This window comes from Heptranchias perlo, chromosome 26 (genome assembly GCF_035084215.1).
Source record: "Heptranchias perlo isolate sHepPer1 chromosome 26, sHepPer1.hap1, whole genome shotgun sequence".
Lineage (NCBI taxonomy): Eukaryota > Metazoa > Chordata > Chondrichthyes > Hexanchiformes > Hexanchidae > Heptranchias > Heptranchias perlo.
The window spans coordinates 3,116,627-3,137,274 of record NC_090350.1 but is presented as its reverse complement, the minus strand read 5'-3'; the positions used below and the strand labels follow the sequence as shown (position 1 = coordinate 3,137,274).

General features: G+C 49.4%; 1 protein-coding gene across 2 annotated transcripts in view; it reads right to left on the bottom strand.

The window, feature by feature from the left end:
• The window catches only part of LOC137342788 (visinin-like protein 1), a 30,372-nt gene that overhangs the window by 6,428 nt on the left and 3,296 nt on the right, over positions 1–20,648 (bottom strand). The window contains exon 2 of one of the 2 annotated variants that reach the window (XM_068006966.1): positions 1,714–1,929. The exons of the other annotated variant lie outside the window; for it this stretch is intronic. Within the exon in view, the coding sequence (XP_067863067.1) occupies positions 1,714–1,929 (216 nt within the window). The remainder of the gene's footprint in view (positions 1–1,713; positions 1,930–20,648) is intronic. 2 annotated transcript variants of the gene reach the window in all.

Here is a 20,648-nt window from a genome sequence, read left to right as displayed (position 1 = left end):
ACACACAGCCCCTCCCCCACTCGGTACACACACAGCCCCTCCCCCACACTGTACACACACTGCCCCTCCCCCCACACTCGGTACACACACTGCCCCTCCCCCCACACTCGGTACACACACTGCCCCTCCCCCCACACTCGGTACACACACTGCCCCTCCCCCCACACTCGGTACACACACTGCCCCTCCCCCCACACTCGGTACACACACTGCCCCTCCCCCCACACTCGGTACACACACTGCCCCTCCCCCCACACTCGGTACACACACTGCCCCTCCCCCCACACTCGGTACACACACTGCCCCTCCCCCCACACTGTACACACACTGCCCCTCCCCCCACACTCTGTACACACACAGCCCCTCCCCCACTCTGTACACACACTGCCCCTCCCCCCACACTGTACACACACTGCCCCTCCCCCCACACTCGGTACACACACTGCCCCTCCCCCCACACTCGGTACACACACTGCCCCTCCCCCCACACTCGGTACACACACTGCCCCTCCCCCCACACTCGGTACACACACTGCCCCTCCCCCCACACTCGGTACACACACTGCCCCTCCCCCCACACTCGGTACACACACTGCCCCTCCCCCCACACTCGGTACACACACTGCCCCTCCCCCCACACTGTACACACACTGCCCCTCCCCCCACACTCTGTACACACACAGCCCCTCCCCCACTCTGTACACACACTGCCCCTCCCCCCACACTGTACACACACTGCCCCTCCCCCCACACTCTGTACACACACAGCCCCTCCCCCACTCTGTACACACACTGCCCCTCCCCCCACACTGTACACACACTGCCCCTCCCCCCACACTCTGTACACACACAGCCCCTCCCCCCACACTCTGTACACACACAGCCCCTCCCCCCACACTGTACACACACTGCCCCTCCCCCACACTGTACACACACTGCCCCTCCCCCACACTGTACACACACTGCCCCTCCCCCCACACTGTACACACACTGCCCCTCCCCCCCACACTGTACACACACTGCCCCTCCCCCACACTGTACACACACTGCCCCTCCCCCACACTGTACACACACTGCCCCTCCCCCACACTGTACACACACTGCCCCTCCCCCACACTGTACACACACTGCCCCTCCCCCACACTGTACACACACTGCCCCTCCCCCACACTGTACACACACTGCCCCTCCCCCACACTGTACACACACAGCCCCTCCCCCACTCGGTACACACACTGCCCCTCCCCCACACTGTACACACACTGCCCCTCCCCCCACACTGTACACACACTGCCCCCTCCCCCACACTGTACACACACTGCCCCTCCCCCCCACACTGTACACACACTGCCCCCTCCCCCAAACTGTACACACACTGCCCCTCCCCCACACACTGTACACACACTGCCCCTCCCCCACACACTGTACACACACTGCCCCTCCCCCACACTGTACACACACTGCCCCTCCCCCACACTGTACACACACTGCCCCTCCCCCACACACTGTACACACACTGCCCCTCCCCCACACACTGTACACACACTGCCCCTCCCCCACACACTGTACACACACTGCCCCTCCCCCACACACTGTACACACACTGCCCCTCCCCCACACTGTACACACACTGCCCCTCCCCCACACACTGTACACACACTGCCCCTCCCCCACACACTGTACACACACTGCCCCCTCCCCCGGGTTTGGTACCTCGATGATCTCCAGCATCTCCTCCCGGGTGATTTTGCCATCTCCGTCCAGGTCGTACATGTTGAAAGCCCAGTTCAGTTTCTGCTCGATGCCGCCTCTCGAGGTGATGGACAAGGCGCAGATAAACTCACGGAAATCAATGGTGCCGTCACCGTTCTTGTCAAAGGTCCGGAACGCGTGCTGAGCAAATCTGGAGGCGTCGCCATACGGGAAAAACTGCGGGAAAGGAGCCCAGTTACATAGTACTGTGAGGGAGGGTTTCCCCTCATGGGTGGGGGCAAACAGGGCAAATCACAGCACAAGCACAGCAAAACACTGCACGAACACAGCAAAACACTGCACGAACACAGCAAAACACTGCACGAACACAGCAAAACACTGCACGAACACAGCAAAACACTGCACGAACACAGCAAAACACTGCACGAACACAGCAAAACACTGCACGAACACAGCAAAACACTGCACGAACACAGCAAAACACTGCACGAACACAGCAAAACACTGCACGAACACAGCAAAACACTGCACGAACACAGCAAAACACTGCACGAACACAGCAAATCACAGCACGAACACAGCAAAACACTGCACGAACACAGCACGAACACAGCACGAACACAGCAAATCACAGCACGAACACAGCAAATCACAGCACGAACACAGCAAAACACTGCACGAACACAGCAAAACACTGCACGAACACAGCAAAACACTGCACGAACACAGCAAATCACAGCACGAACACAGCAAAACACTGCACGAACACAGCAAAACACTGCACGAACACAGCACGAACACAGCAAAACACTGCACGAACACAGCAAAACACTGCACGAACACAGCACGAACACAGCAAAACACTGCACGAACACAGCAAAACACTGCACGAACACAGCACGAACACAGCAAAACACTGCACGAACACAGCACGAACACTGCACGAACACAGCAAAACACTGCACGAACACAGCAAATCACAGCAAAACACTGCACGAACACAGCAAAACACTGCACGAACACAGCACGAACACTGCACGAACACTGCACGAACACTGCACGAACACAGCAAAACACTGCACGAACACAGCAAACACTGCACGAACACAGCAAAACACAGCACAAACACAGCACGAACACAGCAAAACACTGCACGAACACAGCAGAACACTGCACGAACACAGCAGAACACAGCAAAACACAGCACGAACACAGCAAAACACAGCAGAACACTGCACGAACACAGCACAAACACAGCACAAACACAGCACAAACACAGCACAAACACAGCACAAACACAGCAGAACACAGCAGAACACAGCAGAACACTGCACGAACACAGCAAAACACAGCAAAACACTGCACGAAAACAGCAAATCACAGCAAAACACAGCACGAACACAGCACGAACACAGCACGACCACAGCACGACCACAGCACGACCACAGCACGAACACAGCACGAACACAGCACGAACACAGCACGAACACAGCACGAACACAGCAAAGCACTGCACGAACACTGCACGAACACAGCAAAACACTGCACGAACACAGCAAAACACTGCACGAACACAGCAAAACACTGCACGAACACAGCAAAACACAGCAAAACACTGCACGAACACAGCAAAACACTGCACGAACACAGCAGAACACAGCAAAACACAGCACGAACACAGCAAAACACAGCAGAACACTGCACGAACACAGCACAAACACAGCACAAACACAGCACAAACACAGCACAAACACAGCAGAACACAGCAGAACACTGCACGAACACAGCAAAACACAGCAAAACACTGCACGAAAACAGCAAATCACAGCAAAACACAGCACGAACACAGCACGAACACAGCACGACCACAGCACGACCACAGCACGAACACAGCACGAACACAGCAAAGCACTGCACGAACACTGCACGAACACAGCAAAACACTGCACGAACACAGCAAAACACTGCACGAACACAGCAAAACACTGCACGAACACAGCAAAACACAGCAAAACACTGCACGAACACAGCAAAACACTGCACGAACACAGCACGAACACAGCAAAACACTGCACGAACACAGCAAAACACTGCACGAACACAGCAAAACACAGCAAAACACTGCACGAACACAGCACGAACACTGCACGAACACAGCAAAACACTGCACGAACACAGCACGAACACTGCACGAACACAGCAAAACACTGCACGAACACAGCAAATCACAGCAAAACACAGCACAAACACAGCACGAACATAGCACGAACATAGCACGAACACTGCACGAACACTGCACAGCACGAACACAGCACGAACACTGCACGAACACTGCACGAACACTGCACGAACACAGCAAAACACTGCACAAACACAGCAAAACACAGCACGAACACAGCACAAACACTGCATGAACACAGCAAAACACTGCACGAACACAGCAAAACACAGCAAAACACTGCACGAACACAGCAAAACACTGCACGAACACAGCACGAACACAGCACGAACACTGCACGAACACAGCACGAACACTGCACGAACACAGCAAACACTGCACGAACACTGCACGAACACAGCAAAACACTGCACGAACACAGCAAAACACTGCACGAACACAGCAAAACACTGCACGAACACAGCAGAACACTGCACGAACACAGCAAAACACAGCACAAACACAGCACGAACACAGCAAAACACTGCACGAACACAGCAGAACACAGCAAAACACAGCACGAACACAGCAAAACACAGCAGAACACTGCACGAACACTGCACGAACACAGCACAAACACAGCACAAACACAGCACAAACACAGCACAAACACAGCACAAACACAGCAGAACACAGCAGAACACTGCACGAACACAGCAAAACACAGCAAAACACTGCACGAAAACAGCAAATCACAGCAAAACACAGCACGAACACAGCACGAACACAGCACGAACACAGCACGACCACAGCACGACCACAGCACGACCACAGCACGAACACAGCACGAACACAGCACAAACACAGCAAAGCACTGCACGAACACAGCACGAACACAGCATGGACACAGCACGACAAATGCCACATGCACATGGCGTGTACATGGCACAGACATGGCATAAACATGGCACAAACATAGCATGAACATGCGACATACATGGCATAAACATGGGAAAGACATGGCATAAACACGGCACAGAAACAGCATAAATATGGCACAGACACAGCATGAACACAAGACAGACATGTGAAAAACATGGGAAAGACATGGCATAAACACATCACAGGCACGGCACAAACATGGCACAGGCACGGCACAAACACAGAACAGGCACGGCATAAATGCATGACAGACATGGCTGAAACATTGCACAGTCACAGTGTAAACAAGGCACAGACATGATATAAAAACAGGACGGACATGGTACAAACACAGCAAAACACTGCAAGAAGGCGGCAAAACATAAAACGCACATCGCAAAACACCGCACAAACACAGCACGCCAAACACAGTTTCCACACAGTACATATATGGCACAGACACAGCACAAATACGGGACAGACATGGCATAAAACACAGCACAGACATGGCAAAACACCGCATGAACACAGCACGACAAATACCATACGCACCTGGCACAGATGAGGCATAAACACCAGACATGGCAGAAACGCAGTGTGAACACAGCACCTTAAATTGCATGAGTTGGCTGTACCCCTGATAGCCCAGGGTATGGGGGCACTGTACCCCTGATAGCCCAGGGTATGGGGGCACTGTACCTGATAGCCCAGGGTATGGGGGCACTGTACACCTGATAGCCCAGGGTATGGGGGCACTGTACCCCTGATAGCCCAGGGTATGGGGGCACTGTACCCCTGATAGCCCAGGGTATTGGGGCACTGTACCCAATAGCCCAGGGTATGGGGGCACTGTACCCCTGATAGCCCAGGGTATGGGGGCACTGTACCCGATAGCCCAGGGTATGGGGGCACTGTACCCCTGATAGCCCAGGGTATGGGGGCACTGTACCCGATAGCCCAGGGTATGGGGGCACTGTACCTGATAGCCCAGGGTATGGGGGCACTGTACACCCGATAGCCCAGGGTATGGGGGCACTGTACCCGATAGCCCAGGGAATGGGGGCACTGTACCCGATAGCCCAGGGTATGGGGGCACTGTACCCCTGATAGCCCAGGGTATGGGGGCACTGTACCCCTGATAGCCCAGGGTATGGGGGCACTGTACCCCTGATAGCCCAGGGTATGGGGGCACTGTACCCCTGATAGCCCAGGGTATGGGGGCACTGTACCCATGAATATGCTGGGTTTCTCGATGGTCAATTTGCGGAGAGTGGAATTGTAAACGCTCAGACCCATGAAGCTTTCGGCCGGAACGTTACCCGGCCATCGTCGTGCCAACAGGAGCGAGATCAGCTTCGGAATTTATATAGCGCCTTTGACGTAGTTTAAAAAAGAACGTCTCCACCACCCCCACCCCACCCCCCCACCCCCCGAAAATATAACGGCATTTATACACCTAAGGGGCCCCTTGAACGTATCTACGGGGCTGCGAGTTGTTTCGTAGAGCGGGGAGCGCAGACCGAGCGTCTTCGCCCATTGCCGCGAGGGCAGTACGACATCTTCGAGTAACTGATCGAAAGTTAGATACGGACAAGGACCCAACAGAGCTCCAGGGAAACCTCACTGTTAAAAACCTTCTGGTTCCAACTCCCCCGATCCATCACCTCATCAATATCATTTTATATCAACCATATTATATATATATTCATTTCTCCAGAAAAGAGAAGACTGAGGGGTCTTTAAGATTATGGAAGGGTTTGATAGGGTAAACGTAGAGAAGATGTTTCCACTTGTGGGGGAGACCAGAACTAGAGGCCATAAATATAAAATAGTCACTAATAAATCCAATGGGGAATTCAGGAGAAACTTCTTTACCCAGAGAGTGGTGAGAATGTGGAACTCACTCCCACAAGGAGTAGTTGAGGCGAATAGTGTAGATACATTTAAGGGGAAGCGAGATGAACAGATGAGGGAGAAAGGAATAGAAGGAAATGGTGATAGGGTGAGATGGAGTAGGGAGGGAGGAGGCTCATGTGGAGCATAAACACTGGCATAGACCAGTTGGGCCGAATGGCCTGTTTCTGTACTGTAGACTCGATGTAACTCAGTGTAACATTGTGACCCTGAACATAAAACGGACTCTCAGATCATTCCTTTTATTATGTCCTGATCAGTGTCTAGCTCTCTGACTAAATACAGCCACGGGTCACCTTACAAAGACACTGAAGCTGGTTCCCCATCCAGTGGGGTCTGACACTCCCACAGGACAATGCCAGGACCCCCAGCACCTCCCCGTCTGAATGATGTTCCCTATTGGCTGCCTCATTCAGCAGTGGGGCTGCTCTCTGCAGGGAGCAATGAGAATGGACCCACTCTCCCTACAGTTCATGATTGGTTTATAACTAAAAATAAACCAAGTCAATTAATTACATAAAAACTTTAATTAAGTAAATAAATAAAACGATGTTAGATAGAGATGGCAGTGCAGGTGTTGCTATAACTGCAGCATGTGGGAGTTTGTGGAGAGCAGTGTGATCCCAGGCAACATCTGCAATAAGTGTCTGCAACTCGAGGAACTTCGGCTCAGAGTTGTTGAGCTGGAGTGTGAGGTGCAGACACTGTGGTGCATCAGGGAGGGGGAAAGTTACCTGGACACTTCGATCCAGGAGGCAGTCACACCCCTTAGATTAGGTAATAGTTTCGATTTGTTCAGTGGTCAGGGACAGGAGGATGTGCCTGCGAGTCAGGGGGGTATGGGGACCCAGGATGTAGTGATGGAGGAGTCTCAGCCCTTGACCTCGTCCAACAGGTACGAGGTACTTGCTACCTGTGTGAATGAGAACAAAGACTGCAGGGAGGATGGGCAAACTGACCACAGCACCGTGGTACAAGTACGGGGAGTAAAACGGAATGTGGTCGTGGTAGGGGACAGTAGAGTCAGGGGGACAGATACTGTTCTCTGCAGCCGCGAGAGTGAGTCCCAAAGGCTGTGTTGCCTGCCCGGTGCCAGGGTTAAGGACATCTCCTCGCGGCTGAGAAAGAACTTGGAGCATGAGGGGGAGGATCCAGTTGTCGTGGTCCACGTAGGGACCAACGACATAGGTAGAACTAGGAATGAGGTTCTGCTGAGGGAGTTTGAGGAGCTCGGGTCCAAATTAATAAACAGAACCTCAAAGGTAATAATCTCTGGAGTCATGTGCAAATTGGCATAGGGTCAAACAGATCAGAGAGTTAAATGCAGGGCTCAAAGAGTGGTGTGGGAGACAGGGGTTTCAATTCATGGGGCACTGGCACCAGTACTGGAGAAAGAGGGAGCTGTTCCTTTGGGCTGGGACCAGTGTCCTGGCGAATCGAGTGACTAAGGCGGTAGATAGGGCTTTAAACTAATAAGAGGGGAGGAGTGTTCAGGTAAGGGTAAATTTATAAGTCTGTAGACAAAAGTCCATGCTGTAGAGCAGAGTAGTGATTTGGGTAAAAACAAGCAGAGTGTGTCGGGAAGGGACAGAGAGTTTAGCAAAGGTAATGGGGCATTAGTGACTAAGGTCACATCAGGGAAAAATAGTAAAAAGTTTAAATTAAAGGCACTGTATCTGAATGCATGAAGCATTCGTAACAAGATCGATGAATTAATGGTACAAATAGAGATAAATGGGTTTGATCCAGTAGCCATTACTGAGACATGTTTGCAGGGTGATCAAGATTGGGAACTAAATATTCCAGGGTACTCGACTTTTAGAAAAGATAGGCAAAATGGAAAAGGAGGGAGGGAGGGGGGGGGCGGGGGGAGGAGGCAGGGGGGCAGGGTGGGGATAGCCCTGATAATAAAGGATGAGATAAAAATGATGGTGAGAAAGGATCTTAGCTCAGAAAATGAGGATGTAGAATCAGTCTGGGTGGAGCTAAGAAATAGCAAGGGCCAGAAAACACTGGTGGGAGTAGTTTACAGGCCCCCTAACAGTAGTTATACTGTTGGACAGAGTGTATATCAGGAAATTAGAGGAGCTTGTAACAAAGGTAATGCAATAATCATGGGGGACTTTAATCTTCATATAGACTGGGAAAATCAAATTGGCAAAAGTAGTTTGGAGGACGAGTTCATGGAATGCATTCGAGACAATTTTCTAGAACAATATGTCGAGGATCCAACTAGGGAACAGGCTATTTTAGATCTAGTATGACGAGACAGGATTAATTAGTAATCCTATAATAAAGGATCCTCTGGGAAAGAGTGATCATAACATGATAGAATTTCATATTGAGTTTAAGAGTGATGTCGTTAAGTTCGAAACTAGGGTCTTAAATTTAAACAAGGCCAATTTTGTAGGTATGAGGGGCGAGTTGGCGAAGGTAGATTGGGAAATTAGATTAAAAGATGTGATGGTCGATCAGCAATGGTGAACATTTAAATAAATAATTCATTCTCAACGAATATACATTCCCTTGAGAAATAACAACACCACGGGAAAAATGATCCACCCGTGGCTAACTAGTGAAGTTAAGGATAGTATTAGATTAAAAGAAGAGGCTTATAATGTTGTAAAAAAGAGTATTAAGCCTGAGGATTGGGAGGGTTTTAGAAACCAGCAAAGGATGACCAAAAAATTGATAAAGAGAGAGAAAATTGAATATGAAAGTAAACTAGCAAGAAATATAAGCCCGCATGCAGCAAGACCTGGACAACATCCAGGCTTGGGCTCATAAGTGGCAAGTAACATTCGCGCCAGACAAGTGCCAGGCAATAACAATCTCCAACAAGAGAGAGTCTAACCACCTCCCCTTGACATTCAACGGCATTATCATCGCCGAATCCCCCACCATCAACATCCTGGGGGTCACCATTTTCCAGAAACTTAACTGGACCAGCCACATAAATACTGTGGCGACGAGAGCAGGTCAGAGGCTGGATATTCTGCGGCGAGTGACTCACCTCCTGACTCCCCAAAGCCTTTCCACCATCTACAAGGCACAAATCAGGAGTGTGATGGAATACTCTCCACTTGCCTGGATGAGTGCAGCTCCAACAACACTCAAGAAACTCGACACCATCCAGGACAAAGCAGCCCGCTTGATTGGCACCCCATCCACCACCCTAAACATTCACTCCCTTCACCACCGGCGCACTGTGGCTGCAGTGTGTACCATCCACAGGATACACTGCAGCAACTCGCCAAGGTTTCTTCGACAGCACCTCCCAAACCCACGACCTCGACCACCTAGAAGGACAAGAGCAGCAGGCGCATGGAAACAACACCACCTGCACGTTCCCCTCCAAGTCACACACCATCCCGACTTGGAAATATATCACCGTTCCTTCATCGTTGCTGGGTCAAAATCCTGGAACTCCCTCCCTAACAGCACTGTGGGAGAACCGTCACCACACGGACTGCAGCGGTTCAAGAAGGCGGCTCACCACCACCTTCTCAAGGGCAATTAGGGATGGGCAATAAATGCCGGCCTCGCCAGCGACACCCACATCCCGTGAACGAATAAAAAAAATATATAAAAAGATTGTAAAAAGGAAGAGATTAGCAAAAGTAAAAGTTGGTTCCTTAGAGGCAGAGACTGCAGATATTATAATGGGGAATAACGAAATGGCAGAGGCGTTAAACAAATATTTTGTATTTGTCTTCAGAGTAGAAGACACAAAAAAATACGGGAAATAGTGGGGAGCCAAGGGTCTAAGTTCTGACACAAGGTCTTCGACCTGAAACGTTAACTCTGTTTCTTTCTCCACAGAGTCCAAGAGGTGAGTGCAGTGTAAAAGGAGAGTCCGAGAGTCCGAGAGGTGAATGCAGTGTAAATCTAAGGCAAGTCATGGCAGCAGAGCTCGCACCCGTGATATGCTCCTCCTGCACTATGGGGGAAGTCATGGACACTACCAGAGTCCCTGGCGACCATGTGTGCAGGAAGTGTGTCCAGCTGCAGCTACTGGCTAACCGCATTTCGGAGCTGGAGCTGCGGGTGGATTCACTGTGGAGCATCCGTGATGCTGAGACTATCGTGGATAGCACGTTCAGTGAGGTGGTCACACCGCAGGTAAAGATTACGCAGCAGAAAGGAAATGGGTGACCGCCAGGCAGAGTAAAAGGACTAGGCAGGTAGAGCAGGAGTCCTCTGGGCCATCTCCCTCTCAAACAGATATTCTGCTTTGGATACTGTTGGGGGAGATGGCTTATCAGGGGAAAGCAGCAAGAGCCAAGTTCGGGGCACCACGGGTGGCTCTGCTGCACAGGAGGGGAGGAAGAAGAGTGGCAGGGCTATAGTGATAGGGGATTCCATTGTAAGGGGAACAGATAGGCGTTTCTGCAGCCGTAAATGTGACTCCAGGATGGTATGTTGCCTCCCTGGTGCTCGGGTCAAGGATGTCACGGAGCGGCTGCAGGGCATTCTGGAGGGGGAGGGTGAACAGCCAGTAGTCGTGGTCCATATTGGTACCAACGACATAGGTAAAAAAAGGACGAGGTCCTGCAAGGTGAATTTAAGGAGTTAGGAGATAAATTAAAAAGCAGGACTTCAAAGGTAGTGATCTCAGGATTACTACCAGTGCCACGTGCTAGTGAGTATAGGAACAGGAGAATAGACCAGATGAATGCGTGGCTGCAGGGATGGTGTAGGAGGGAGGGATTTAGATTCCTGGGACATTGGGACCGGTTGTGGGGAAGGTGGGACCTGTACAAGCGGGACGGGTTACACCTGAGCAGGACCGGGACCAATGTCCTCGCGGGGGTGTTTGCTAGTGCTGTTGGGGAAGGTTTAAACTAGAATGGCAGGGGGATGGGAACCTGAGCAGGGAGACAGAGGAGGGGGAAACAAGGATAGAAACAAAAGACAGAAAGGGAAGAAGCAATCGTGGAACGCAGAGAAAACAAGGGCGAAAAACAAATCGGGCCATAGTGCAAAATAAAACTAAGATGACTAGCAATCTTAAAAAGACAAGTCTAAAGGCATTGTGTCTTAATGCGCGGAGCATTCGCAATAAGGTAGATGAATTAACAGCGCAGATAGATATTAATGGTTATGATATCATTGCGATTACGGGGACATGGCTGCAGGGTGACCAAGGATGGGAACTGAACATCCAGGGGTAGTCAATATTTAGGAAGGACAGGCAAAAAGGGAAAGGAGAAGGGGTAGAGTTACTAGCAAAGGAGGAAATCAATGCAATAGTGAGGAAGGATATTGACTCGGAAAATCACGATGTGGAATCTGTATGGGTGGAGCTAAGAAACACCAAGGGGCAGAAAACGTTGGTGGGGGTTGTCTATAGGCCCCCAAACAGTAGTGGAGATGTAGGGGAGGGCGTTAAACAGGAAATTAGAGACGCATGCAAGAAGGGTACAACTATAATCATGGGTGACTTTAATTTACATATAGATTGGTCAAACCAAATTAGCAATAATACTGTGGGGGAGGAATTCCTGGAGTGTGTATGTGATGGTTTTCTAGACCAATACGTTGAGGAACCAACTAGAGAACAGGCGATCCTAGACTGGGTGTTGTGCAATCATAGAATCATAGAAGTTACAACATGGAAACAGGCCCTTCGGCCCAACATGTCCATGTTGCCCAGTTTATACCACTAAGCTAGTCCCAATTGCCTGCACTTGGCCCATATCCCTCTATACCCATCTTACCCATGTAACTGTCCAAATGCTTTTTAAAAGACAAAATTGTACCCGCCTCTACTACTGCCTCTATATAGAATGAGAAAGGATTAATTAACAATCTTGTTGTGAGGGTCCCTGAGGGAAGAGCGACCATAACATGATAGAATTCCTCATTAAGATGGAGAGTGAAGTAGTTGAATCCGAAACTAGGGTCCTGAATCCAAATAAAGGAAATTATGAAAGTATGAGGTGCAAGTTGGCTATGATAGATTGGGGAACTTTACTAAAAGGGATGACGGTGGATAGGCAATGGCTAATATTTAAAGAACGTGTGCAGGAATTACAACAATTATTCATTCCTGTCTGGCGCAAAAATAAAACAGGAAAGGTGGCTCAATCGTGGATTACAAAAGAAATTAGGGATAGTATTAGATCCAAAGAGGAGACATATAAAATTGCCAGAAAAAGCGGCAAGCCTGAAGATTGGGAGCAGTTCAGAATTCAGCAAAGGACAAAGAGATTGATTAAGAGGGGAAAAATAGAGTATGAGAGTAAACTAGCAGGGAACATAAAAACTGACTGTAAAAGCTTCTATAAATATGTCAAGAGAAAAAGATTAGTGAAGACAATGTAGGTCCCTTACAGTCAGAAATGGAGGAAATTATAATGGGGAACAAAGAAATGGCAGAACAATTAAACACAAACTTTGGTTCTGTCTTCACAAAGGAGGACACAAATAACCTGCCAGAAATGTTAGGGAACCAAGGGTCTAGTGAGAGGGAAGAACTGAAGGAAATCAGTATTAGTAAAAAAATAGTGCGAGTGAAATTAATGGGGCTAAAGGCTGACAAATTCCCAGGGCCTGATAATCTACATCCCAGAGTACTAAAGGAAGTGGCCCTGGAAATAGTGGATGCATTGGTGATCATCTTCCAAAATTCTATAGATTATGGAACAGTTCCTACAGATTGGAGGGTAGCAAATGTAACCCCACTATTTAAAAAAGGAGGGAGAGAAAAAACAGGGAATTACAGACCAGTTAGCCTAACATCAGTAGTGGGGAAAATGCTCATGTCTATTATAAAAGATGTGATAACTGAACACTTGGAGGGCATTAACGGGATTGAACAAAGTCAGCATGGGTTTATGAAAGGGAAATCATGTTTAACAAATCTACTGGAGTTTTTTGAGGATGTAACTAGTAGAATAGATAGGGGAGAACCAGTGGATGTGGTGTATTTGGATTTTCAGAAGGCTTTTGATAAGGTCCCACACAAGAGGTTAGTGTGTAAAATTAAAGCACATGGGATTGGGGGGAATATACTGGCATGGATTGAGAATTGGTTGACAGACAGGAAACAGAGAGTAGGAATAAACGGGTCTTTTTCCGGGTGGCAGGCAGTGACTAGTGGGGTACCGCAGGGATCAGTGCTTGGGCCCCAGCTATTCACAATATATATCAATGATTTAGATGAGGAAACCAAATGTAACATTTCCAAGTTTGCAGACGACACAAAGCTGGGGTGGAATGTGAGCTGTGAGGAGGATGCAAAGAGGCTCCAATGTGATTTAGACAAGTTGGGTGAGTGGGCAAGAACATGGCAGATGCAGTATAACGTGGATAAATGTGAGGTTATCCACTTTGGTTGTAAAAACAAAAAGGCAGATTATTATCTGAATGGTGATTGATTGGGAAAAGGGGAGGTGCAATGAGACCTGGGTGTCCTTGTACACCAGTCACTGAAAGCGAGCATTCAGGTGCAGCAAGCAGTTAGGAAGGCGAATGGTATGTTGGCCTTCATTGCAAAAGGATTTGAGTACAGGAGCAGGGATGTCTTACTGCAGTTATACAGAGCCTTGGTGAGACCACATCTGGAGTATTGTGTGCAGTTTTGGTCTCCTTATCTGAGGGAGGATGTCCTTGCCATGGAGGGAGTGCAACAAAGGTTTACCAGACTGATTCCTGGGATGGCAGGACTGACGTATGAGGAGAGATTGGGTCGACTAGGCCTATATTCACTCGAGTTTAGAAGAATGAGAGGTGATCTCATCGAAACATACAATATTCTAACAGGACTAGACAGACTAGATGCAGGGAGGATGTTCCCGATGGCTGGGGAGTCCAGAACCAGGGATCACAGTCTCAGGATACGGGGTATGCCATTTAGAACCGAGATGAGGAGAAATTTCTTCACTCAGTGGGTGGTGAACCTGTGGAATTCTCTACCACAGAAGGCAGTGGAGGCCAAGTCATTAGATGTATTCAAGAAGGAGATCGATATATTTCTTAATGCTAAAGGGATCAAGGGATATGGGGAAAAAGTGGGAACAGGGTACTGAGTAGACGATCAGCCATGATCATTTTGAATGGCAGAACAGGCCTGAAGGACCGAATGGCCTACTCTTGCTCCTATTTTCTATGTTTCTATGTAATGAGAGTGAGGAACTTACAGCAATTAAGATCGGTAAAGAAAAGGTACTGGAGAAATTAATGGGATTAAAAGCCGACAAATCCCCTGGACCTGATGGCCTATATCAGAGGGTTCTAAAAGAGGTGGCTGCAGAGATAGTGGATGCATTGGTTTTAATCTTCCAGAATTCCCTAGATTCTAGAACAGTCCCAGTGGATTGGAAGGTGGCAAATGTAACCCCACTATTCAAGGAAGGAGGGAGAGAAAACAGGGAACTACAGGCCAGTTAGTCTGACATCAGTCGTCGGGAAAATGCTGGAATATATTATTAACGACATAGTAATAGTGCACTGAGAAAATCATAATATGAAAGGGATATCGTGTTTGACAAATTTATTAGAGTGTTTAAAGGATGTAACTAGCAGGGTAGATAAAGGGGAACCAGTGGATGTTGTATATTTGGATTTTCAAAAGGTATTCGATAAGGTGCCACATAAAAGGTTGTTACACAAGATAAGGGCTCATGGGGTTGGGGTAATTTATTAGCATGGATAGAAGATTGGTTAACGGACAGAAAACAGAGAGTGGGAATAAACGGGTCATTCTCAGGTTGGCAGGCTGTAACTAGTGGGGTACCACAAGGATCGGTGCTTAGGCCTCAGCTATTCACAGTCTATATTAATGACTTAGTTGAAGGGACTGAGTGTAATGTATCCATATTTGCTGATGGTACAAAGCTAGGTGGGAAGGTAAGCTGTGAGGAGGACACAAAGAGTCTGCAAAGGGATATAGACAGGTTAAGTGAGTGGGCAAGAAGGTGGCAGATGGAATATAATGTGGGGAAATGTGAGGTTATTCACTTTGGTAGGAAAAATAGAAAAACAGAATATTTTTTAAATGGTGAGAAACTGTTATATGTTGGTGTTCAGAGGGATTTGAATGTCCATATACACGAATCACAGAAAGTTAGCATGCAGGTACAGCAAGCAATTAGGAAGGCAAATGGTATGTTGGCCTTTATTGCAAGGAGGTTGGAGTATAAGAGGAAGAAGGTCTAACTGCAATTGTACAGGGCTTTGGTGAGACCTCACCTGGAGCACTGTGTACAGTTTTGGTCTCCTGATCTAAGGAAGGATTTTTTTTTATTATTCATTCATGGGATGTGGCTGTCCAAGCCAGCATTTATTGCCCATCCCTAATTGCCCTTGAGAAGGTGGTGGTGAGCCGCCTTCTTGAACCGCTGCAGTCCGTGTGGTGACGGTTCTCCCACAGTGCTGTTAGGAAGGGAGTTCCAGGATTTTGACCCAGCAACGATGAAGGAACGGCGATATATTTCCAAGTCGGGATGGTGTGTGACTTGGAGGGGATCGTGCAGGTGGTGTTGTTCCCATGTGCCTGCTGCTCTTGTCCTTCTAGGTGGTAGAGGTCGTGGGTTTGGGAGGTGCTGTGGAAGAAGCCTTGCCGAGTTGCTGCAGTGCATCCTGTGGATGGTACACACTGCAGCCACTGTGCGCCGGTGGTGAAGGGAGTGAATGTTTAGGGTGGTGGATGGGGTGCCAATCAAGCGGGCTGCTTTGTCCTGGATGGTGTCGAGTTTCTTGAATGTTGTTGGAGCTGCACTCATCCAGGCAAGTGGAGAGTATTCCATCACACTCCTGACTTGTGCCTTGTAGATGGTGGAAAGGCTTTGGGGAGTCAGGAGGTGAGTCACTCGCTGCCTTGTTGGAGATGGTCATTGCCTGGCACTTATCTGGCGCGAATGTTACTTGCCACATATCAGCCCAAGCCTGGATGTTGTCCAGGTCTTGCTGCATGCAGGCTCGGACTGCTTCATTATTTAAGGGGTTGCAAATGGAACTGAACACTGTGCAATCATCAGCGAACATCCCCACTTCTGACCTTATGATGGAGGGAAGGTCATTGGTGAAGCAGCTGAAGATGGTTGAGCCTAGGACACTGCCCTGAGGAACTCCTGCAGCGATGTCCTAGGGCTGAGATGATTGGCCTCCAACAACCATTACCATCTTCCTTTGTGCTAGGTATGACTCCAGCCACTGGAGAGTTTTCCCCCTGATTCCCACTGACTTCAATTTTACTAGGGCTCCTTGGTGCCACACTTGGTCAAATGCTGCCTTGATGTCAAGGGCAGTCACACTCACCTCACCTCTGAAATTCAGCTCTTTTGTCCATGTTTGGACCAAGGCTGTAATGAGGTCTGGAGCTGAGTGGTCCTGGCGGAACCCAAACTGAGCATCAGTGAGCAGGTTATTGGTGAGTTTGATAGCACAGTCGACGACACCTTCCATCACTTTGCTGATGATTGAGAGTAGACTGATGGGGCGGTAATTGGCCGGATTGGATTTGTCCTGCTTTTTGTGGACAGGACATACCTGGGCAATTTTCCACATTGTCGGGTAGATGCCAGTGTTGTAGCTGTACTGGAACAGCTTGGCTAGAGGCACAGCTAGTTCTGGAGCACAAGTCTTCAGCACTACAGCTGGGATGTTGTCGGGGCCCATAGCCTTTGCTGTATCCAGTGCACTCAGCCGTTTCTTGATATCACGTGATAAAAGGAGGAGCGAGAGAGGAAGAGAGAGCGGGGCGACGGGGGGGGGGGGGGGGGGAGAGAGAGGAGCGAGGGGGAGAGAGAGGAGCGAGGGGGAGAGAGAGGAGCGAGGGGGAGAGAGAGGAGCGAGGGGGAGAGAGAGGAGCGAGGGGGAGAGAGAGGAGCGAGGGGGAGAGAGAGGAGCGAGGGGGAGAGAGAGGAGCGAGGGGGAGAGAGAGGAGCGAGGGGGAGAGAGAGGAGCGAGGGGGAGAGAGAGGAGCGAGGGGGAGAGAGAGGAGCGAGGGGGAGAGAGAGGAGCGAGGGGGAGAGAGAGGAGCGAGGGGGAGAGAGAGGAGCGAGGGGGAGAGAGAGGAGCGAGGGGGAGAGAGAGGAGCGAGGGGGAGAGAGAGGAGCGAGGGGGAGAGAGAGGAGCGAGGGGGAGAGAGAGGAGCGAGGGGGAGAGAGAGGAGCGAGGGGGAGAGAGAGGAGCGAGGGGGAGAGAGAGGAGCGAGGGGGAGAGAGAGGAGCGAGGGGGAGAGAGAGGAGCGAGGGGGAGAGAGAGGAGCGAGGGGGAGAGAGAGGAGCGAGGGGGAGAGAGAGGAGCGAGGGGGAGAGAGAGGAGCGAGGGCAGGGAAAGAGGTGGAAAAATACCTAAAGTGACGTCAGCGCAACGGAAGGAGCTGATTGGTGAGTGTTTTTTTAATAGTTTTTAAAGTTTATTTTTGTTAATTTGAGTTAATAATCTAATAAATTGAGGCATAGCAGGGCAGCTTCGACCCATCGAATGCACGGCCTGTGCCATGTGGGAACTCCAGGACGTTTCCCATGTCCTGGACGGCCACAGGTGCAGGAAGTGTCGTCAGCTGGAGGAGCTCGAGCTCTAGGTTTCGGACCTTGAGCAGCGGCTGGAGTCACTGCAGTGAATCCATGAGGGTGAGAGCTACGGGGACAGCACGTTTCAGGAGGTGGTCACCCCGCAGATTAAGAGAGAGCAGGCAGAGAGGGACTGGGTGACCACCAGACAGACACGGAGGACCAGGCAGGTAGTGCAGGAGTCCCCTGAGGGCATCTCACTCTTTAACCAGTATTCAGATGAGAATACCGGTGAAGGAGAAGGTTTCTCTGGGGAGTGCATCCAGATCCAAGACCATAGCACCATGGGTGGCCCAGCTGTCCAGGAGGGAGGAAAAAGATCAGGAGAGCAATAGTGATCGGGGATTCTATAGTTAGGGGAGCAGACAGGCGTTTCTGCGGCTGCAGACGTGATTCCAGGATGGTAAGTTGCCTCCCTGGTGCCAGGGTCAAGGATGTCACTGAGTGGCTGCAGAACATTCTGGGGTGGGAGGGTGAACAGCCAGAGGTCGTGGTCCATATCGGCACCAATGAAATAGGTAGAAAGAGGGATGAGATCCTGCAGGCAGAGTTTAAGGAGTTAGGAAAGAGATTAATAAGCAGGACCTCAAGGGTAGTAATCTCTGGATTACTCCCGGGGCCACGCGTTAGTGAGTATAGAAATAGGAGAATGGAGCAGATGAATGCGTGGCTGGAGAGATGGTGCAGGAGGGAGGGCTTTAGATTCCTGGGACATTGGGACCGGTTCTGTGGGAGGTGGGACCTGTACAAGTCGGACGGGTTGCACCTCAACAGAGCCGGGACCAATATCCTCACGGGGAGGTTTGCTGGTGCTGTGGGGGAGGGTTTAAACTAACTTGGCAGGGGGATGGGAGCCTGAGCGTAGATTCAGAAGGGAGAGAAGCAGAGCTGGAAATGGAAGGCTGAAAATTAGTGAGCGAGTTTGGAAGGCAGAGGAAACAAAGGCTAGAAACTGGACAACAGACGTGTTTGTCAGTGCTTAAAGGTATATACCTCAATACAGGGAGTCCAGTGAATAAGGCGGATGAGCTGAGGACACAGATAGACACGTGGATGTACGATATCTTAGCTATTACTGAAACATGGCTTAAAGAGGGGCAGGAATGGCAGCTCAACATTCCTGGTTACAGGGTTTTCAAGAGGAGATAGAGGGGGATAAAGAAGGAGGGGGGTGTCGCAATATTGGTTAAAGAAACAATTACAGCTGTGAGGAGGGATGATATGTTAGAAGGATCATCAAATGAGGCCAAATGGGTTGAGCTAAAGAACAAAAAAAGGGGCAGTCACACTGCTGGGAGTGTACTATAGACCCCCAAACAGTCAGAGGGAGATAGAAGAGCAAATATGGAGGCAAATTTCTGAGAAGTGCCAAAACAATAGTGCTGTAATAGTGGGGGATTTCAACTACCCGAATATTAACTGGGATAGAATCAGTGGAAAAGGTACAGAGGGCGCAGAATTCTTAAAATGCATTCAGGAGAACATTTTTGGCCAGTACTTAGCAAACCCAACAAGAGAGGGGACAGTTCTGGATTTAGTTTTAGGGAATGAGGCTGGGCAGGTGGAAGGAGTATCAGTGGGAGAGCATTTTGGTGATAGTGATCATAATTCAGTTAGATTTAGCATAGTTATGGAAAAGGACAAAGATAGAACAGGAGTAAAAGTTCTCAATTGGGGAAAGGCCAATTTTACTAAGCTGAGAAGTGATTTAGCAAAAGTGGACTGGAAACGGCTACTTGAAGGTAAATCAGTGTCAGAGCAGTGGGAGGCATTCAAGGGGGAGATTCAAGGGGTTCAGAGTAAACATGTTCCCACAAAGAAAAAGGGTGGGACTCCCAAATCTAGAGCCCCCTGGATGACAAGGAGCACACAGGGTAAGATAAGGCAAAAAAGGGAAGCTTATGTCAGACACCGAGAGCTCAATACTGCAGAAAGCCTAGAGGAATATAGAAAGTGCAGGGGTGAAATTAAAAAGGAAATTAGGAAAGCAAAAAGAGGGAATGAAAAAATACTGGCAAGTAAAATCAAAGAAAACCCAAAGATGTTTTATAAATACATTAAGAGCAAGAGGATAACTAAGGAAAGAGTAGGGCTTATTAGAGACCAAAAGGTAAACTATGTGTGGAGGCGGAAGATGTGGGTCTGGTTCTTAATGAATACTTTGTGTCTGTCTTCACAAAAGAGAGGGACGATGCAGAGATTGTAGTTAAGGAGGAGGAGTGTGAAATATTGGATGGGATAAACTCAGTGAGAGAGGAAGTATTAATGGGATTAGCATCTTTGAAAGTAGATAAATCACCAGGCCCGGATGAAATGTATCCCAGGCTGTTAAAAGAAGCCAGGGAGGAAATAGCGGAGGCTCTGACCATCATTTTCCAATCCTCACTGGATACAGGCGTGGTGCCGGAGGATTGGAGGAC